Below are 19,020 nucleotides of genomic sequence, written 5' to 3'. Positions count from 1 at the left end.
ACTGACATAAGGGCTCCTGTTTGCAGACTGCCGAGGTTTTGCTTGTTGAAACCTGCTGCGCCAGGGCAGAACTGTAAGTTCTACAGGTGAACTTCTGCCCTTCACCATTATTGGAATGTGGCCTCTGAAACCCTTCCAAAATTGAAATATGGTCCCTGGGCTGGAAGAGGTTTTGACCTAGGCTGTAGAAGAATGTGGAGGGAAAAAATGCCATATAAGAAAAGCAATGCAAAAATTTATATTTTATTTTAATTCAAAAATTTAAAATAGCTCTCAAATTCAGTAAAGAATGCTGAGACACAAAGGCTAAGCCTCATATACAGAGACAGGATAACTTAAAATGTTATATATTGCAGACAAGCCAGCTTTATGTGTAGAATACATATTTACAATCAGTTTTCTTTTTTTCCCTTGATTTTTCATTTATTTTTTAATGGAAACCATATTTATACATTTTATTACATTTACAAAAAAAGCTGAATTTTCCACTGCCGTTTACTACAATAATGAAAAAAAAGAAAAGAAAATTTACATTGTGTCTTCCCCCCCCCCACTGTACAAACCTTTGTTTCATAAAAATATATCTCTGTACAAAAGTGTTTTTTTATCTATTTTTTCTTCTATTTTTTTTCTGTTAAACAGTGACACGAGTCCATTGGGCACTGAAAATGACCATAATTTCTTGTCCAGCGTTGAAAAAGCCACAGGGAGTTCAGAAGTGTCTCTCCTTACCCCCACCCCCACCCCCAATTCGCATAGATAAAGGAGTTCTTTTTTAAAAAAGAAAGAAATGATAAGAATGATGCTTCTGATGGGGGAATAATCGAGTGCAGGCCTTCCCGTGCCCTAATATTTGAAGCATAGATAGCACAACCTGGAAGGGCGGTGGGGTTTGTTTCTTTCTTTCCGAAGGAAATGCTTTTCACAGTGACTGCTCTGTCAGTTGATGCCCCTTGGTGTTGCAGAAGATTCTGGGGAGCATTTTAGGGTGTAAGGTTGATTCATGTGGTTCTTTCGACCCTGTTAAACTAAGAATTTGCCACGGAGCGTACCAGTCAATACTGAAGAAAGAACAGAAATTGTGCGGAAGATGTCTTCTTGAGAGTCAGGCAAGATAATTATATTTGTTACTCCCCCCCCCCCAAACACATTTTGACGAGATGCTCCATCAAGTGGTGAAATTTGCCTCATTTTCCTAGTAGGCTCTTTTCTTCACCTACATATTTTAGATCTAGCATGCTGCATTTTGTGATTGGCCAGTGGAAGGCAAACATGGGTTGAATTTGCAACTTGGCTGAGACACAGAGCTAAAGAAATCTGTTAGGAGGGAAAGGTGTGTGTAATCAATAGAAATCTGCATTCTTCTTAAGAACTACTCTGACTCAGAGGAGACATTCTTGATCTTATTGTGGAATACTGGAAAACTAGTAGTGAATACTCTCAAGTTTTTGCTGTTTGAAAACCTCTTTTGGTGATGCTTTCTAAGATAAATTAAGAATTAAATACTCTTGGAGCATGAGACTGTGAAGTTGCCCTTCTTCTGAGATGGGAGGACGCTTTGTGAATAACCATTCAGAACAGGTCGGTTTATCAGAGAGAACAGTATACCTATGGACTTGACCCTATTGTGACTGAAAACAGGTAGCACAAAAGCCAATCCGTGGGGGCAGCCCTGGCAAGCCGAGGGTCCTTGGCAAGGGTCTTTCAGGATGGTTACTCAATGTGATAATTCTGGGGTAGTGTTGCATGGTAGAGGTTAGATTTGGAAGAGAAGACACCGGTGCATGCAGTTAACCCTCAAATTCTCACACCAAATCACCATTAAGTTGAGGGGGTATCTTGGCTTAAGAAATGGGAGATTCTGGAAGAATTTCTGTTAGCTGGTGGGACAGAACGAGTGGTTGCACCTGATCTTTCAAGCCAGTGGTAAAAGATGTCACTTCTGTACCAGATAACACTCGTGCATGCACACACAAACAAAACTCCCGACATGTAAAACCTAGGTTTCAAGGAGATATCCCATCCCGCTTTTCCCTGCCACGTACTATTTTTTTCCATGTGAATATGAAGGCTGAAGAGCAAAATGGCGCTATTTCATTTTCTCCTTTGAATTCCAAAAGCAGAAAGGACAGTTGGCATTAACTTTAAAACGGCCAAGCTACCCAACTACTTCTGCACTAGAGAAGTCGTAACTCTATCCTGCGTTTGAGTAAACTGTGCCGTTTTCCCCAGACAACTCATGGGCGTTGGCTCCGTACTGATTTCCTGAAATAATAGCTGTTTTTCAAAATAAAATAATTGGTCTTTGCTACATTGGAGAGTGGGGTGTACTCTGTAGTTTCCATTGGTCCGGAAGTAAACAAGGAATTTGGTCTGTGTCTTTTCTAATTTGAGCCAAATTCTACTGACGGTGTGACAATCTGAGTCATTCCAGCTGGAATGCACGGAGGTAAGACATGATTCGAGACTCAAAGCAACCAGTGTAGGAACTTAATCCACCTTTACTTTTCTCTCACCCTTTGATGCATTAAGTATTTGTAAGAAATAAGGCATGATTGTTATTTTTCTGGCCCCGTTTTCCTAATATCAGGTTGGGCCATGAAAGTGCTGCCCAATGAATTGAGGTGAACTTGCTCTGTGGAACGTTTTTTGCTGTTTCCAAGCCCTCCCTAGAAGTCTCAGCTGTTGTAACTAAGGGTGGGATATTTTTGGATTTCTTGGACTGCATATCCCCAAATTCTCCATTCTGGGAGTTCTGACAGACAGACAGACGGACAGACACCTTTATAGAAACCTACATTTGGCTCGCCTGGGAAAAAGGCCTGATGCAGAAGGCTTTGATGGTGAGCTCGGCCTAGCTCTGCCCAAGCTTCCTGTTCCAAAAGCTCCCATCTGGGATTGAGGGCAGGGAGCTTGGGCAGAGCTAGGCCGAGCTCAGCCTTCTAGGGGAGGCCTTTCTCCCGCTTGTCTTTTTGTCTGGTAGAACTCCCAGAATTTGGAATTACAAGATTTGCAGTACGACTCCCGTCCCTAATGATAATTTTCACCCCAGACATCCTCTCCAAGCTGCAAGAGTGACACGAAATGTTATTAGATCTGGGAAGCTGACACCAACCGTTTCTCCCGTATTTAGGATAAGCTGGAAAGAAAGCAATCAGCCTTCTTCCTTTATAATAGTATATATGTATTTTAAAAGTAATTGTATTTGAAGCTTTGGATTTTCCTTTGGGATTCTGAAGTGGCTTTCTGTGGAAAATGCACAAAGAAGAAAGGGCAAAGTGTTTTTACCTTGGGGTTATTGTTTGAAAAGTTCTTTATGGTTTTTGAACAAAATTCTGAAGGGACGTATCCTGTCATCTCCCTCATGCCGAGTTTAAAGTCCAGACCTCAATATCTTGGTGTTGTGTCCACATCCCATGTGTGTTCACACTTGCAGTTTCCATTGACAAAAATTAATTAGTTACAAGAGGAAATGCCTATACGGCTTTAAATGTTTGCCGCTGACCACGCTGAGAAAAGGTACAATCCAGCCAAAAGTGAACCAGTTTGAAATTCCTCTGGTTTCGTTGTCGAGACTGAGGTAACATCAATGGATTTCAGATTGACAGGATTTTGAGCAGATTTGCTCACATTGGGACAAGCAGTCACAACAATTCCTCAACCCATGTTTTAAAGCCGTGTGAACTAGATGCTACTTTCTGTATTTGAGGTGGTCTCAGGTTCTCTCATTTCCAATTCACTATGGAGACTCTAAATAGTTCACTATAATATTCTCCATTTCAGGTTTGAGCACTGCTGTGTATTTGAAACACTGTCAGTTCCAAGTTTTGTACGATGTAGTCTAATGGCACTTTTAAATGCCGCCTGAGAGGTTAAATCTAACTGCTGCCCCCAACCATACTCCAAGGGATTGACGTAAATGCTGTCTTAGATTGCAGTGATTGTTTCAGACGGTCTATTCTAGGATTGGTGACTGGATTGAGCCTGGAGAATTCATAATACTTAGACTATATTCTTCTTCCAGGACAGCGTATCGGAACAGCCCATCAGTGGATGATGTGGAGAAACCTTGGGATGAATGGAAGCTCATGAAAGCAAGGCATGTGGAGCTACTGGGAGAGAAAAGGTGATTCTTTGGCAAGTCTTTATTATCAGAATAGTAAATTGAATTTGATTAATTTAAAATCTGCATTAAGGGTCATCCTTCAGATCACCTTTGGAGGATTGTTACCCCGACTCTTGCATGTGATTTCCTTATTCAACACTGTATCTACAGTGATACAGAAATGTTTGGCTCATTTGTGCTTGGAGAATTGCAAGTGTGAACATATTCAGTTAGACAGAGGAAGGATTTGCTTCTCCATCTTTCCAACGCACATGGTCACGAGAAGGGTGCAGGCATGCTGCATCCAAGTGGGGTTTTACAAGAAAGACTTGAGCTACGGTTTCTCCATGTCACTTGCACCCTGTTCCTGATCGTGTCTAGATTGGTGCAACACTCGGTACCTTGCCCTGTCTCCCATGGTCAGCTGTAGAGATTGAAGAAGCACCAGGGTAGAAGCTGAAAATGGTATGCGGATGATGGTGGGAAATGCATGTGGTCATCTCATGACCAACTTGGTGTTTGAGATGAGATGGGGGTGGAACAAAGTGACAGCGCCATTTGTTTCGGGAACCTCTAGCAGAGTCCTGAGATGAGGCTTCCGTAGGTCAGTATTTGAGCACATGCTTCTCATGGTGAAGGTTTTGGGCTCAATGCTCAGCATTGCATCTCCAGCTTGGGATAGGAAAAGACCCTTTGTTTAGAACCCTGGCGAGCCACTGCCAGTCAGAGTTGACATTGCTGAGCTTAGATGGATCCATGATTAGGTATAAGGCAGCGTTCTGTGGCTAATGGACTGCTCCAGCCTAAGAGAAATCCCTGGATTTTTATTATTAGCACTGAAGGGCAGCAGTAGAAGGTCTTCTTTTGCAGCATCAGATGAGCAGGAGTGGGTTAGGCTCGTTAACTTTCTTTCATTTACTGGGCAGCAGAGAGTATAATAGCCCAGAATATAATGGGATAAGAAGAAAAAGCTCACCACCCTATGGGCAAATAATAGCCATCCTGCTACATTGGTTTGGGATGGGACAGATGAAAAAACACAGTTGGGATTGTAACTCTCAGTGGCCGTGCTGAGAGGTGATTCTGGTAGTCTGAGAAAATAATGTAGCTAGGTTCTGGAAAATGAAAAATGGCTCAAATCCTAGTCAGTATTTACACCAGTACAAGCATGATGGCATAAATTGTATTGGTGAATTGCTAATTAACAAGCTGCCATTTGCATTCCTGGTTGTGCGCCAGTTGGACGACTGGCCACACAACCGGGCACATAACCAAGAACGTGAGCAGCAACTCGCTATTCAGTAACAAAGCACCATCACAGTCGGTGCTGTTACCCTTAATGCTGACGTCAGTTCCTTACAGGATTCTGGCTCATATGTGGAAAATAAATGAGGGGTGTTATGCAGCACTGGTGCTATAGGCGTTAATCTCATGCCCTTCATACTGCCATATTCCACAACAAGCCAGTCCTTTAAAAAAGAGCGAGGGGAACTTGAGTAGTTTGAATTTTCCTAGTGACAAAATACTGCAATTTAAGGGCCTGGCAACAGGCGATAGTAAATGCCTTAGTTGAAACAGTTGTTTATGATAACTGGCTAGAGAAGGCCACCACCCTTTTTTGATCCTACCTAGAAGTACGGCATTATTGGAAAAGTCTTTATTTGCTGGAGGTCTTGTCAAAACTATTGAAGAACTGTAGCAGGAAAGACATGATTTTTGAGTTGGCCAACTAGATGGGAACTGGAAAAAAGAAGAGAATCTGACCTTAAGATAATAAAGCAGAGATTAAAACTGTAGGATAATGATGATGATGATGATGATGATGGGGGTGCTGTTTAATGGGTTGGTGGGGGAGAGGAGCATCAGGATTTTGTAGACATCTCAGGGACTTGCAGCAGGACATTGTCATGGAATATGGAAGAGGGGAGGGAGGGGACAGAAATTTCTGGAGCAACATTTTCTGTCTTTGCTGGACCTGCTGTATTACGGGCTCTTTTGTCCCAAGTTCTTGGCATCCACAAGATTTTCTTCACCACAACATTTACTACTTCCTCAGGCAAAGTGGGTATGAACGTCAGTAGACTTCCCATGACATTGCTACAAGATGCTCTCTCCCTGTCCCCCAAAAGGCAATCACCTGCTAAACACGAGCAACGGGGCAGCATCTGGTCTCGTGAGCGGTAGTCCCCAAGTTCTCAAGTTGGCCAGGATCAGCTAGAAAACGGCTCAAAGGTGAGGAGGTGATGGCCGTGGCAGCGGCGGCAGCGGGGGGATTGGTCCACTCCCCTATGCTCTCAACAGGAGGGCTGGAGTGGATGCTTTGGTTGGTTTGATTATCAGCTGCAGGGCAGAACAGATGGGCAATGGAGATGCGGAGTGGTGATCAACAGCAAGGCAGTCCTCCTCTCTCTGTCTCTCTCTTTCCCTCCCCGGATCCAACTCAAAGGCACCCTATCATCTCCACATCCCCAGCATCGCTGGGAGGGGTGATCATGGGCAAAGATGAACCAGGAGGAACACTGGGCACTGGCGAGGCTCCTGTTCCTGGAGCATGCTGTAGAGGAAGAGAGAAGGGGAATCCGCAGGGAAGGAGGGGAAAGGAAGAGAGAGAGAAAACCTCAAGCAAGGCCAGCGTCACATCACAGAGAGTCAGCTTTGATTTACCAAACCACTAACTAGCTTGTTTTCTCCCACAATGTTGCAATATGTGAAAAATTATTTATATTATGACCTCTCCTAAAAAGAGACCCTTTTAAGGCAGTTAGGAACTGTCGCAAAAGCCAATAACATTTTTAAAAAAAACGCTAAAAATACGAGAGATAAACAAATGGTGATAATAAACAAGGTCTGGTTACTAAACGGCCATGCGCTCCCTAGAAGGGACAGGGTGGTGTAAGGTTTATGAGGATATTTTGCAGAGAAGCAGCCCAGGTAACTTTCTTAGTGCCTCTATTCGGGCTGAATTAACCCAGCTCATTTCAGGAGTCCTGCCCAGACCCACGTTTCTGCATTTTGTGCGTCTCTCTCAAATCGTGGCAACCTCAAATCCATCCCGTACTTTGCCATCCCTTTTCCCTATGCAGGCATGCCCCATCCCAAGCCCCATCACCGGCCCAGCTCACTGTCCACCCAACACCTACATTCCCATCCTGACATGTAGACCTTCTCATTGTGTTGGTAAGAGAACTGTATGAGAGAGAGGGACAAGGAAGGAGAGGAATGCTGTTGATAATAATATCATAATGGGGATATATAAATACAGCTCATTGTGGATCCATTTTTCAGACAACACCCATGGTGGGCAGTCTGTTAAAAACCTGTAGCCATTGCTCTAGAGCAGTAGTATCCAACCTTGGATAACCCAGCTGTTTTTGGACTGCAACTCCCAGAAGCTTTCCTTGGGAGCTGTGCTGGCTGGAGATTCTGGGAGTTGCAGTCCATGAGCAACTGGGTGACCCAAGGTTGGGAACCACCGCCCTTTCACAACCTCGCATGCATTCAGCGCAGCAGCAAGGCACCATGCCATAAGCATGGCAGCACACAATCCATTATTGCAGTGTCTCCCTTGCTGGGGTTGAAACCCCCCCCCCCCACTGCGGAGATGCTCAGGCAAGAAGGATGATCAGACTCATCCCGATAATGCAGCATGAGCTGTGTTGGTTTGGCATTATGTTGTGCAACTGAGGAAAAAAGCGTCGAGACCTTAACATGTCCAGATGTGATCCTTCCCAGCTGCAAGCAAAGCTTCCTAAATGAGAGCGAGGAACCCCTGCCAGGAAGCAGAATGGTGATTGAAACATCCCATTTAGCTTTGGGTTGTCAGAGTTCCTTGGCATGGGATAAATTTGGAGGTGACAGGAAAAGGCATGGCATTGCAGAAACGAATCCCCAAATTACCATCTAATCCAGTGCTGTAGAATATGGTATAACACCTGCCTGATTTTTTTCCCCACAGGGGAGTTTGGCAGATGTCTCTGAAATGGATTTCAGCAGCTGCTAAACATTGTTGTCAACAAAGCTGAGCTGTGGTCTTTTAAAAAAAAAGTGGAGTGGGATTGCTGAAAAGGTAGGTTGAAGTCTGGTACTTTTCAGTGCTAATGATCAGGAATCTGTTCCTGAATGGGTAAGCTTGGAGTTTTGGTAAATTTGATCCCAAATCCTCTCCTTTGGCTGCAGGGGCAAAGTGCCCATGTCCTGAGCAGCTTATGGTTCTCTCAGCATGTACCATCTCCTGTGATGTGAAAAAAGAGGAAATGACGTGGTTGCAGAAGTTTGATTTCAACTATAACTGTCATGGCTCCCTCCTTTAAAATTCTGGAATTCTTAGTTTGGGAAGAGACTCAGCAATCGCTGCTAAACAACCCTTGTGCATTCCCCTGAATTAAGGCACTATAGCGCTGTAGCGGTGGTCCTAAATTCACCCCAGCCTAATATCAAATCTTGGGTTTCACAGGATGTGGCCATGGCAGTTAAAGTACTATCAAGATGCTGCAGTTGGGCAGGGCAGATATACACTAAGTGAGACTGACTATGGCAAATCTGAGAGCATGCAAGGAAAACTGTTAAAACTAAAATTCATGATGAATGAGAACTTCAGTAGAAGTTCCGATCAAGTGAAAAGCACGTTCGGTGGGACTTACTGCGCAGGATTGTAAGTGCTATACTGCAGTACACACGGTGCTGACTGTAAACTCTGCCTCGTTGGCCATGATGTCTGTCGGCTGCAAGTTGCGGTCGTACATTGGGTTTTCAAATGTTCCTCGAACGTTGGTGTTTTCATGGCCAGCATAGCCATTGAATGGCACCTTCGGTCTCCTTCTGTACCAGACGGGACCAACAAGACAGAAAGACAAGAGAGAAGACGCTGGGTGGTGCTGAGAACAACATTGTGTCTCCTCCAGAAAGGCAAGTAGAAATGGATGAATTTGTGTGTGTATGTATGTATTAGTAAGTCTTTCCCTCTTTGTATGCAGTGAGCTTGATGCTTATTAGAGTAAAGTAAAGCAGAAAAGCTAGTTACATATTTTTGATCAGTGGGGCATTCTCCTGCCGCCAGGCTGGGCACACAAAATGTTGTGTGATTGTGTTCCTCCACCTTGTTCTCCTGACAAGTTTCCCTGGATTTCTAGAGGCATCTCGGTGCCTGCGGTTAAGAGTACAAACTTCTTTTCCCCACACCAAGGAAGCCATACTGTTCCGTGCGACTTTGCTATGTGCTGCAAGATAATTTCCCACCCTAAGGATATGATTCCATCTGAGACTTTAATCTCTCTGTCTGACACCGCGTTTTGACATATCTTCCTTTGCCACTAGTGTTCTCTGAAATCTCTCTGTGACATCTTTCTTTCTTCCTTTCCCCAGCTTTTCCTAGGGCTGATGGCAATGGAATTGAAAAGACAATAAACATGTCAATTTCGCATTTCCTCTAACTAGGAAGATGACGAAATACATCTTGCTTCATGAGTGTCCTGTTAGGCTGTTGCAATAAAGTTTGGGTAGTTTTTTAAGAAGCATTTTCACATTTAACAAATTTATTACAAATTTAAGGACCACTTTCACCTGCTTTCCTCAGCCTGGTACCCTGGGGAGGTCAACCCATCTGGCGCTCAAGACAGAAATGGCCATGGGAGAAATTATGAAAAGCAACTTTTATGTCCTCAAAGTGCCATTACGTCTCTTCGGCCCCGCTCTAGTTGTTAGCCTCAGCTACTGTAGACTCACTGGATGAAATTCTGTTGCTTAGTGTAGTCAGTTGCCCTCGTGGGGCCCCCCACTGAATCAGCAGGAATTTGGTGGGTTCAATACTTCTGTAAATGCCATTGATTCAAATGGGCCTAGTTTAGTTGCAACTTACTTTAGCACAGTAAGTCACAGATCCATTTGAATCAATGGAACATATGGAAGAGTTGCTTTTCTAAATCCCCACCAAATCAGCTGGCTTACTCTAGTGTAGATTTACTACACTAAGCAGTAGGATTTCACCCATTGAATCAATGGCCAGAATTCAGTTGGTATCCCAACCAGAGAAACCCCCAGAATGAATGAGATTTCCATAATGGATTTACCATTCAGCCGTGGATTCAAGTGGGTCTGCTCTTAGTGGGGGCCGCTAGTAGGATTCCAACCAGTGGGATTTTGTCCCATACATTGAATAGGTTCTGCCTCCTCTGGTTGGAATGAATGGTTTGGATTTCACCCTTTCTTTTCAACGTTTTCTTGCTTTCCTTCCTTTGCTTCTATAGACTCACCTGTGCTTGTAGAGATAGAGCACGAACCCTGCAATAATCAGGGCAATGAAAGGCACGAGGATGGCAGCTGCAACTGAGCTGCTGTTGGATGCAAAGGGATGCCCCATTGACTCAGGATCTCGTTCGATGATGCTACTGTCTGGAAGGGAAAACGCCATTCAGTCACACACACCGTTCTTTTTTGGGAGAGAACAGCTGTGGGCTTTGAGTCTAGAAGTCAGTCCTGCCCCTTATCCCATGCTTGTTAAATATTAAATCAGCAGAGTCCACCCCACCCCACCCCACCCCCCGGATTCGGTCTGTGAAACTCTAATGAACAGATCTCTTGCAGAGTTGCTGAGGATTCATTCATTCATTCATTCATTCATTCATTCATTCATTCATTCATTCATTCAGTTTATATGTCTCTTTTCTCCCCAGAGGAGACCTAAGGTGACTTACAAACAAGTAGAACTATACAATAATCCTAGTTAAAAACACCATAAGAAACTGTCCAAAAAAAAAGAATTAAACATCTATAAATATTAAATCCACCCTTAAAAATAAGTTTAATAATCTAAAAATGTCTGAACTGAATAAACACAGCATTCCCAAGAATTTTTTTTTTGCTAGCCTTACTGGCAAGGAGAAAAGTGTTGTAATTACTCATCCTTGTGTGTGAGCAAGGATCCTTTAATGTTCTCTACACCGAATGTGTACAAATCTCCAATTGTAGATATTATGTGATGAGTGTGTGTCTGTCTGCATACAAGTACTATGTGTATATATGTGTCATGTAGAGAAAAGTACAGCTTATGACACTACATGTAGAATTCAGCTTTCTACAGATCTCGGCATTCATATTCCTTTTCTTACGTTAAGCTTTCAGCATTTGGGATTGTAATGATGATGACTGATTTCACTGTGCCAGGTGGAATCAGAGATAAAGAAGTATTTGAATATTATTCTAGTGGTTCATCCCAGGTCTTCAGTGGCTTGTATTATTTCTGGCTTTCCCCTACCCCAGCTCTATTGTTAGCAAACAATAATAGATTAAGAAAAATAGACTTTTTAAAGAAACAAGCAAAGTAAGAGCTGTTAATGCACGTCTGTCCATATTTTGCATAATTTATATGCAAAACACTGACTCACAGCTAGAACCTTTTTGTAAATGAAAACGAAGATAAGATGTTGAAGTATACAGTAATATGGAAATTAACCAATTAAGCAAGGGTTGACAAAGAGGAAAAGCGTTCGGGTTTGTCTTAATTTAGACTTCCTCAACTAATTACTGGCAAAACAAAAATCAAATTACATCTGATACTGTATATATATATTTCAGCTTAAGCTGAAAATATCCTCGCTGCCTTTTGCTGTGCATGAATTACATAAACATCTATTGCGATAATGCAACCTGGCTTGAATTAGATTAAGCAAGTGAGGCTTTCAGCTTGAGAGCGGCTTAGCTTACCTAGCCTCTGGAGGCCAAACTGCCCAAAGCCTTTGCCGTGCACAAAACCTTGGTAGACAAATGTCCCACTGGATGATTCTGGGGTGACCTGTAGTGAGGAAGAACAAACAGGATTCGTTTCAGTGTCTTGGGACTCTGAAGATTTTGGCTTGGCGGGTGGACGGGCTATTTCAGAAAAAAGTGATAATGATTTTTGCCAGCAATGATGATGATGATGATGATGATGATGATGATGATGATGATGATGATGATGATGATGATAATAATAATAATAATAATAATAATAATAATAATAATAATAATAATAATAATAATAATAATAATAATAATAATAATAATAATAATAATAATAATAATAATAATCAGCTATTTCAGCTGGTGGGGGCTGATTTGGAAGGGTAGATAAAAATCAATTTTTTAAAAAAAATTAAATCACAAATTAAATCATAATTTAAATTTATAAAAGAAATTTAAATCATCAAAATTTGTTTGATTTTTTAAAAAAATTAAGTCATGAATTAAATCAATTTGATTTCAACCAAATCCACCCTGGAGCCTTCCAGGATTGGTGATTCATTTTTTAAATAACTTGCAGTGTCCAACTTTAAAAAAAAATACAATTCTCCCCCCCCCCCCAAAAATAGGACATAGATATTGGCCTTTCTTCCCCCATTTCTATTTTTTTCCATTTTCTTTTACTTTCCCCTGCATTCTGAAAGTTTAACATGCCTCTTTTTAAAGTTTTAAGTACTGGCAAGGAACAACCTTAAGCTAAAAGAAGCCACAAGGTTTGGTCCCATCCTTTTGCCTTTGGGTCCACCTGCCACTGGAGGAGGGACCAAAGGAACGTCTTCAAAACAGAATCTGGATCTGCAAGTGGGCACTGAAAATGATTCCTTGGTGCCGATGGTGTCCCAAGGGAAGGATCGGTGCCCCAGTTTGCACCAGTCACTTACATGTCCATCTAAAGCCCATTTATCGTTCTTGAATTTGTTCATGAAAATCTCCACTGGTCCTGTGATCTGGTACACCTGCAGCAGGAGATGCACATCTTCTCTTTTGTAAATACCTGAAGAGAGAACACAAGTGAGAAGACTGGCCCTTCCAAGTTCTTGGCTCGTCTGATTAAGAGACAAATTTAGGGCAGGGATGAGAAAAAGAGAGTTTTTAAAATTATAAGTTGAGGGTCAAGCTAGAGAAGATGCTCAGCTCATGTTTAAAAACAGATGTCCCCTAAACGGTAGAGTACATTGGCTCAAGTGTGAGTTTTATTCACCCCCTGTCTTGCATTCCAGGGTGCTTTGTTTTGTGATTGGTCATTGGGAAGTAAACACAGGCTTAATTTGCATGTCTGATTGCAAATTATCTTGCAAACCCTTATCGAGTTTTCAGGGTATGCAGAAATTTGGGCTCAGGCTTCCTGAATCCTAACTGAACATGCTATTACACTAGACCAGCTATCAAAATTAAATAGTATCATAGCTACTTAAAAAAGATATGTCTTGATGCTCTTTCCAAAAAGGGGAAGCCTGGAAACTGTATGAAGCTCTTTGGGGGGGGGGGGGAAGCATTCCACAGTCTGAGACCCACATGAGAAGATCCCTCTCTTGCATGCCTGTCAGGTGGCTCTTTGCAGCTGTTGGCATTCTTAAGAGTGTCTTTTCTAAAAATATTAACAAGTTCGTAACGAGGCAGGCAGTCCCTTAGAAGCATGTGAAACATGCTTCTAACATCTTCTGCCCTTCCCAAACACCACCCAAACCCTCTCCTCAGAGTGAGGGTCATCAGAAGCTGAAGGGGTTGGCCGCCTTACCAGACACCTGCAACTCCACACCACTGTGGTCAACGAGGGTGGCATTGACTTTACTGGTGACTGGGTCGAAACTGGTGACGGAGAGCATGGCCGGCTGCTTCTTGCCCATGTACTCATAAGAGCCTTTCCAAAAGGAGTTCTTGGCAAAGACGTCGGCTGGAACTAGAGACAAGACAAGGCAGGACAAGGTGGGGATCAAAGAGTCTTGCGAGGCAGGAGCTTGTGAAAGGTACCTAGTCTTGGTTTCTGCATCTTAAGGCCACATCAGATCAAAACGAGATTTAGAATAAAAACAGCCATGAGATCTTGGTAGTCGCACTTTGGAGGTCGCATCCTTTCCCCTTGTGCTCAGTAAGGGCCAGCCCTGCGGCATAGCAAAAGGCAGCGATGGATCTTGGAGGGTGCCTTGAAAGAAAGCGGGAGGAACTAGATGGAGGCAAGAACTCATGGCCAGAGGCTTCAGCAAGATCTTTCACTCCCCTTCGCAGAGGCTGGGAGCCATTAGGTGAGCCTTGCTTTCAGCAGCAAAATGAACAGGGCTGGCCATGCACGGAACTAGAAGGGGATCCAGTGGTAACTTGGTTTACGAACGCCTTGGTTCACATAATTTTCGGTTTACAAATGAAAATCCATTGAAAATAATGCCTCGGTTTATGATTTTTCCCCGCAATACAAAACAAGTTGACATTGCACCTGGGAGGTTTATAGCGCTGCCCCCGTGCATGCATTTCCTATGGGAAACCGCGTTTCGGTTCATGAATTTTTTGCATTATGAAACATCCCGGAGAATGCATTAAATTCGTAAACCGAGGAACCACTGTATTGTTATTTGGACTGGCTTCAGAGTCTAGGGACAAGGATGGGCAAGAGATCTGCAGCCTCCTCTGTTGCTTCCTTGCTCAGGAACATGAACATCTCTCTGTTCCTATTTCTGCGTCCTTCTCTGGATCTCTTTCACTTTCATCCAGTCCTTGTTTTGCATCCAGTTGTGAGACTGTATTTCCTTTGCTCATGTAAATCTGTGCCCATTTTAATGTGTTTTTCCTAAAATGCACATTCATTTATGCATTTCCTTTGATTTCGTGCTTTTCCCCCACTGACCAAAGTGCGCCCATGCATAATTTTACCAATTCTTTCTATTTTAGCCCCTGGCATCAAGTCATGTGTGTTGTTTTGAGTGCACTTGAATTCTCTTCAACTCCCCATCAGCCTCACCCATGTGCAGATGCTCTGGGCGAGGTGCATTAGTTCTTACAACAATTTGAGAGAGAGAGAAGGAGAGAGGGGTGAAAAGGCTATTTTCATTGAGACTACAAATCCAACAAAATTATTTATCATTTCTAACTCTGTCACAGAGCAGTTTGTGGTGCCATGGACACTGCCACCACCATCCACATTGCCATATTTGTGTAAGCATCACTTTGTTCTCCCATTCCATTCCAGTTGATGCAAATTTAGTGGCTGCTATCATTTTTTTTAAGTGCTGGCAGTGTCAAATGGAATGGCCATGACACTCCCAATGGGTTCCAGTGTAGGGTTCAAGATGCCTCCCCCCTCCCCATTCTGTCATTCAGATGGCCTTGAGCCAAGACCTCAACATATGGCTCAGCACAATTACAACATATGGCTCAGCACAATGGATTTTCCCCATTTACACTCTCTCATCTGTGAATCAGAGTGGTTTTATTTAGCCCTGTCTTCTACTTAAAATTATCTTATTCAATGGCTGGAGTCCTGTTGCAGAGCATAGTAAGTTGCACTAGAGTAGACTCATTCATCAGTTGGGATTTGTTGAGTCAACTCTGCCATACGTTCTGCTTCCAATGGGCCCATTGCAGTTGCGATTTACTGTGCTAAAGCAAGGCACAGTTAGAGTAGGCTCTTTAGGGTCAAAGGAGCGTTTCAGGCAAGGAAAGGTATGAGTTTTAATGCGTTGATTAGTAAATCATTTGATGGGGTGAACTGGCATAAATCAGCAGGCGCTGAAACCTAGTCTCCGGATTTGTGGGCATGTGAGGCCATCTCCATAGAGTTTCCTGGTTATCCTGACTTCTTTAATGTGGTTGTGAGGGTTAATATTAAACCAGTACCTGATACTTTTGGAAGCGGGGGATCCCTCGCAGTGCCCACCGGTCTCCCGCTTGGTCGGATGTCCGCTGGAGAAACAGAAGTGAAGAACCAGCAAGACTGAATGTCCCAGCAATGCGATGAACACATCAACTATAATATGTGGGGTGTGAAAAGGCACCCCTTTCATTTGGGGCTGGAACATCTTCATCACAAGGAAAGCCCAGGAATGCTTGCAGGGGTTGGGCTTCTGGTGCCGCCCCTGGGCAGCCATTCCACTGGCTTAACACATTTTTGTTTCCATTGAGAGGGGAAAAGGTGGAAAAACATCATGGGAGAATTCAAGAAACTGTCTGTTTTGTGAACACCATCTTGGGAACGAGTCAGGAGGACTGTCGAATCCAAGCATCATCTGGAAAGACCCTAAAGCTTGTAGGGTTTTTCTTGGCAGAGGTTTATGAAATTATGAATGTCATGGAGAGAGTAGACGGAGGGCGTTCTTTCTCTCGCTAATACTTGAACTGAATGTTGCAAGAATGTCATTCGGTAATGGATTTCAGGGCAGGCACTAGGAAATTAATCTTTTCACAGTACATAATTAAATTATGTCAGAAGATGTGGTAAAAGCAACAAGCTTAACAGGCTTTGAAAAAAGAAGAAAGGCATCAGCTGAGTACAGAGAATTCAGGCTTTATAAGCATTACTTTTTTTGGGGGGGGAGGGGACAATGTTTTTGGACTGCTGGTCCAAAAATGGGACTCCTGTGTTCTAGGTCTATGTGTGGGTATTCGTCATGAGAAACAAGCAAGCAAAAAACCCTCCATGTCAAGGTAGGTGTATCTCTGAGTACCAGCTCCTATGGAGGAACAACAGGTCATGACCTTCACCTCCTTCATGCCTTCCCAGTGACCTTCCTGGGAGGGTCTGGTTGGCTTCTGCTACAAAAGCACCCTTTGGCCCAGGTGGACCTTGATTCCACTGTACCAAGGTAGCTTGCAAGGACTGAGCAAACCTCGTTCAACCTCTTTGCCAACTATTTACCAAGGCAGATGGGGGGCTTCCCAGTCCAACTGCCATCCGCTTTACAGGTCCTGTGTTCCGATCCTCCGGTGAGATAGTAGCCACTCTGGCAAGAGTAGATCAAGGTGTAGCCCAAGGAAGGCAGGTCCAGAGCACCCACGTTGGCGTGGGGTGGGATCTCCGGCTCTTTGCAGTTATGAGCTGGAAAGGAGGAGGTGAGAACACTATGATAAAACCAGTTTCCCAGAGCATAAAGTGTGCATAGATAAGGGTCTCTCTTGATCTAGGAATAGCCAGTGGCTGTCTTCCTGGCATAACTGGCGCTTATTGGGGGATTCCTTTCAGTTGCCCTCTCCCATTACCAACTTGTTATTTTAGCAACATATCTTTGTTCACTAGATTGAAAACAGAGAGTGTCCCCAAAGTATCTTGGCCTCCGGATACTCAGTGGCTGAAATCCTGTCATTCTGTGTAGTAAAGTTGCACTAGAATGGGGTCATTGAATCACTGGGGATTTCGTGAGCCGATTCCTTTGTAAGTTCCATTAATTCAAATGGCCCTTCTGTAGTTGTGACTTTCTTGAGTGTAGTACCTGGAGTAGGCCTATTTCAATCAATATTACTTACGGAGGAGCTGGCTCACCAGATCCCCACTCGTTCAGTGGGTCTTCTCTCACTCAGCTTACTGTACTAAGCAAGGTTTAGCCAGGGTTAGGGAAAGTTATTTCTTCCGGCTGGATCTCCATGACTGTGTCTTTGCTCTGAATACTAGGCTCAACTATCCAGGGGAGAGGGACGACCGGGGAGGGGTGCAATGACGTTGTCGGAGCTCAGGCTCCACCGAGTTTTGAGGTTTAGTCCTGGAGGGTCTTGCAGGTAGCACATGAAACCCTAGAGACGCTGCTGCCTGTCAGTGTTGACTGCATTGAGCCAGGTGGACCAATGATCTGATCTGAATAAAACTACTCCCTACAAAGCATTTTTAGACCATTTATTTCCTGCTTGCCCACCCGTTTCCCCGATAGATCAGAGTGAGAAAAGGCTAGTTTTTAGACTGCAACCATCAGAATTCTGGGATTCTGAGTTGTAGTCCAAAAGGGTAACTTTTCCAAGCTCTCCAATGGCCTGCCTGCCTGAGAGGCATCTCTCAGCCTGTAGATTCCCAGCTCCGGAATTTCTCCGTGAACCTTATTTAAATGTCTTGCCTGACCGCACATGCCAGAGCCCAGTGTTACAACGCACGCAGTGCCACAAAGGCTAGTTCTGCCATTCTCCATTTAAAAACAAAAAACAACCCCAGGCCCCAACACTCACGGATGCATTCAGGCTGCACTCCGCTCCACGTCAGGTTCGGAAGGCAGGTCCTCGTTGTGGATCCTTGCAGCAAATACCCTTTGTGACACTTAAAAAAGACAATGCTCCCGACCTGTTGGAAGGAGATACCAAGACTGAATCAGTAAAGGCATCATCCTTGCCAGTCCTTGACCGGGAACCTACCATTAATCCCCTTCAGCAAGATGGTGCCCGCTTAATTTATTCTGAAATGGTGTATGTAAATTATTTTAATGTACTATATTATTTTATCTCTCTCTGCTCTTTCCTTGTCCAGGGCACTGTTGGAAAACAGTGTTTTTGCCTTACAGTTCCCGGATGTTGTTGCCTTACAATTCCCACCACGTGTGGCCAGTGTTGAAGGACAATAGAAATTGTTGTCAAGTAACTTTATGGAAGCCCACTGGCTGCTTGATCCTGCTCTAGGCGGCTCAAAGCTTCAGCGGAGAACCCTGCTCCGTAATATCTTTGTGTAGGAGAAAGAAAGAGTGTGTGTTTACTATGCGACCAGTACTTGCAATGTCCTCCTTCATTTCTTAGATGTTGCGATGAGTCAACATTCTTTGGCCACTAAGCTTGCTTAGGACCTGTTGGGTTGTGTGGGGTCTTGAAAAGGGCCTCTGGACAACTAGAGAACATGGTTTTGACCTTCCCAAAGCAGGGTTTCCTTTTCTGTGCTTCTGCAGCTCTCGATGCTCCCGCTAGACTTGTTCACGGATTCCTTCTGGACTTCCTTCTTTTGGACTCAAACTTCGGTCACAAGTCAAAGACCTTCCTCTTCAGCTATGTTTTCCAGCAATAAGTGGGTCTCTGTACTTTTAAATGTTTTAAATGTGCTTTAAATGTGTTTTTAATCTTGGCTTTGATCTTGTTTAATATTTATTTGTGTTTTAAGAGGGTTTTGTATAGATTTTAATCTATTACTATACCGTTTTAATTGTGGGCTGCCTTGGATCCCCCTCTAAGGGGGATCCTTATATTGCAGC

General features: G+C 43.6%; 1 protein-coding gene and 1 long non-coding RNA gene across 5 annotated transcripts in view; one reads left to right on the top strand and one right to left on the bottom strand.

Annotated features, from left to right (window-relative positions):
- The window catches only part of LOC144584237 (uncharacterized), a 28,329-nt gene extending 20,069 nt beyond the window's left edge, over positions 1-8,260 (top strand). The window contains exons 3-5 of the long non-coding RNA XR_013538364.1: positions 4,025-4,126; positions 6,162-6,337; positions 8,061-8,260. This is a non-coding gene — a long non-coding RNA (uncharacterized LOC144584237). The remainder of the gene's footprint in view (positions 1-4,024; positions 4,127-6,161; positions 6,338-8,060) is intronic.
- CSMD2 (CUB and Sushi multiple domains 2) overlaps positions 4,586-19,020 on the bottom strand; it is a 533,934-nt gene continuing 519,499 nt past the window's right edge. For 3 of the 4 annotated variants that reach the window (XM_078379918.1, XM_020800093.3, XM_072980166.2), the window contains 9 exons: positions 18,017-18,128; positions 16,725-16,904; positions 15,707-15,772; positions 13,617-13,778; positions 12,760-12,872; positions 11,804-11,891; positions 10,354-10,492; positions 8,746-8,923; positions 4,968-6,659 (listed from right to left, as the gene is read on the bottom strand). In XM_078379918.1, the coding sequence (XP_078236044.1) occupies positions 8,764-8,923; positions 10,354-10,492; positions 11,804-11,891; positions 12,760-12,872; positions 13,617-13,778; positions 15,707-15,772; positions 16,725-16,904; positions 18,017-18,128 (1,020 nt within the window). In that variant the 3' untranslated portion in view covers positions 4,968-6,659; positions 8,746-8,763. Of the gene's footprint in view, positions 6,660-8,745; positions 8,924-10,353; positions 10,493-11,803; positions 11,892-12,759; positions 12,873-13,616; positions 13,779-15,706; positions 15,773-16,724; positions 16,905-18,016; positions 18,129-19,020 lie in introns of all 4 variants that reach the window. The other variant, XM_078379919.1, reaches the window with a different exon arrangement.

The sequence above is a fragment of the Pogona vitticeps genome, chromosome 9 (genome assembly GCF_051106095.1).
Source record: "Pogona vitticeps strain Pit_001003342236 chromosome 9, PviZW2.1, whole genome shotgun sequence".
Classification (NCBI taxonomy): Eukaryota; Metazoa; Chordata; class Lepidosauria; order Squamata; family Agamidae; genus Pogona; species Pogona vitticeps.
Note: the sequence above shows the minus strand (reverse complement) of the source record. Positions and strands in the feature narration are given on the sequence as shown.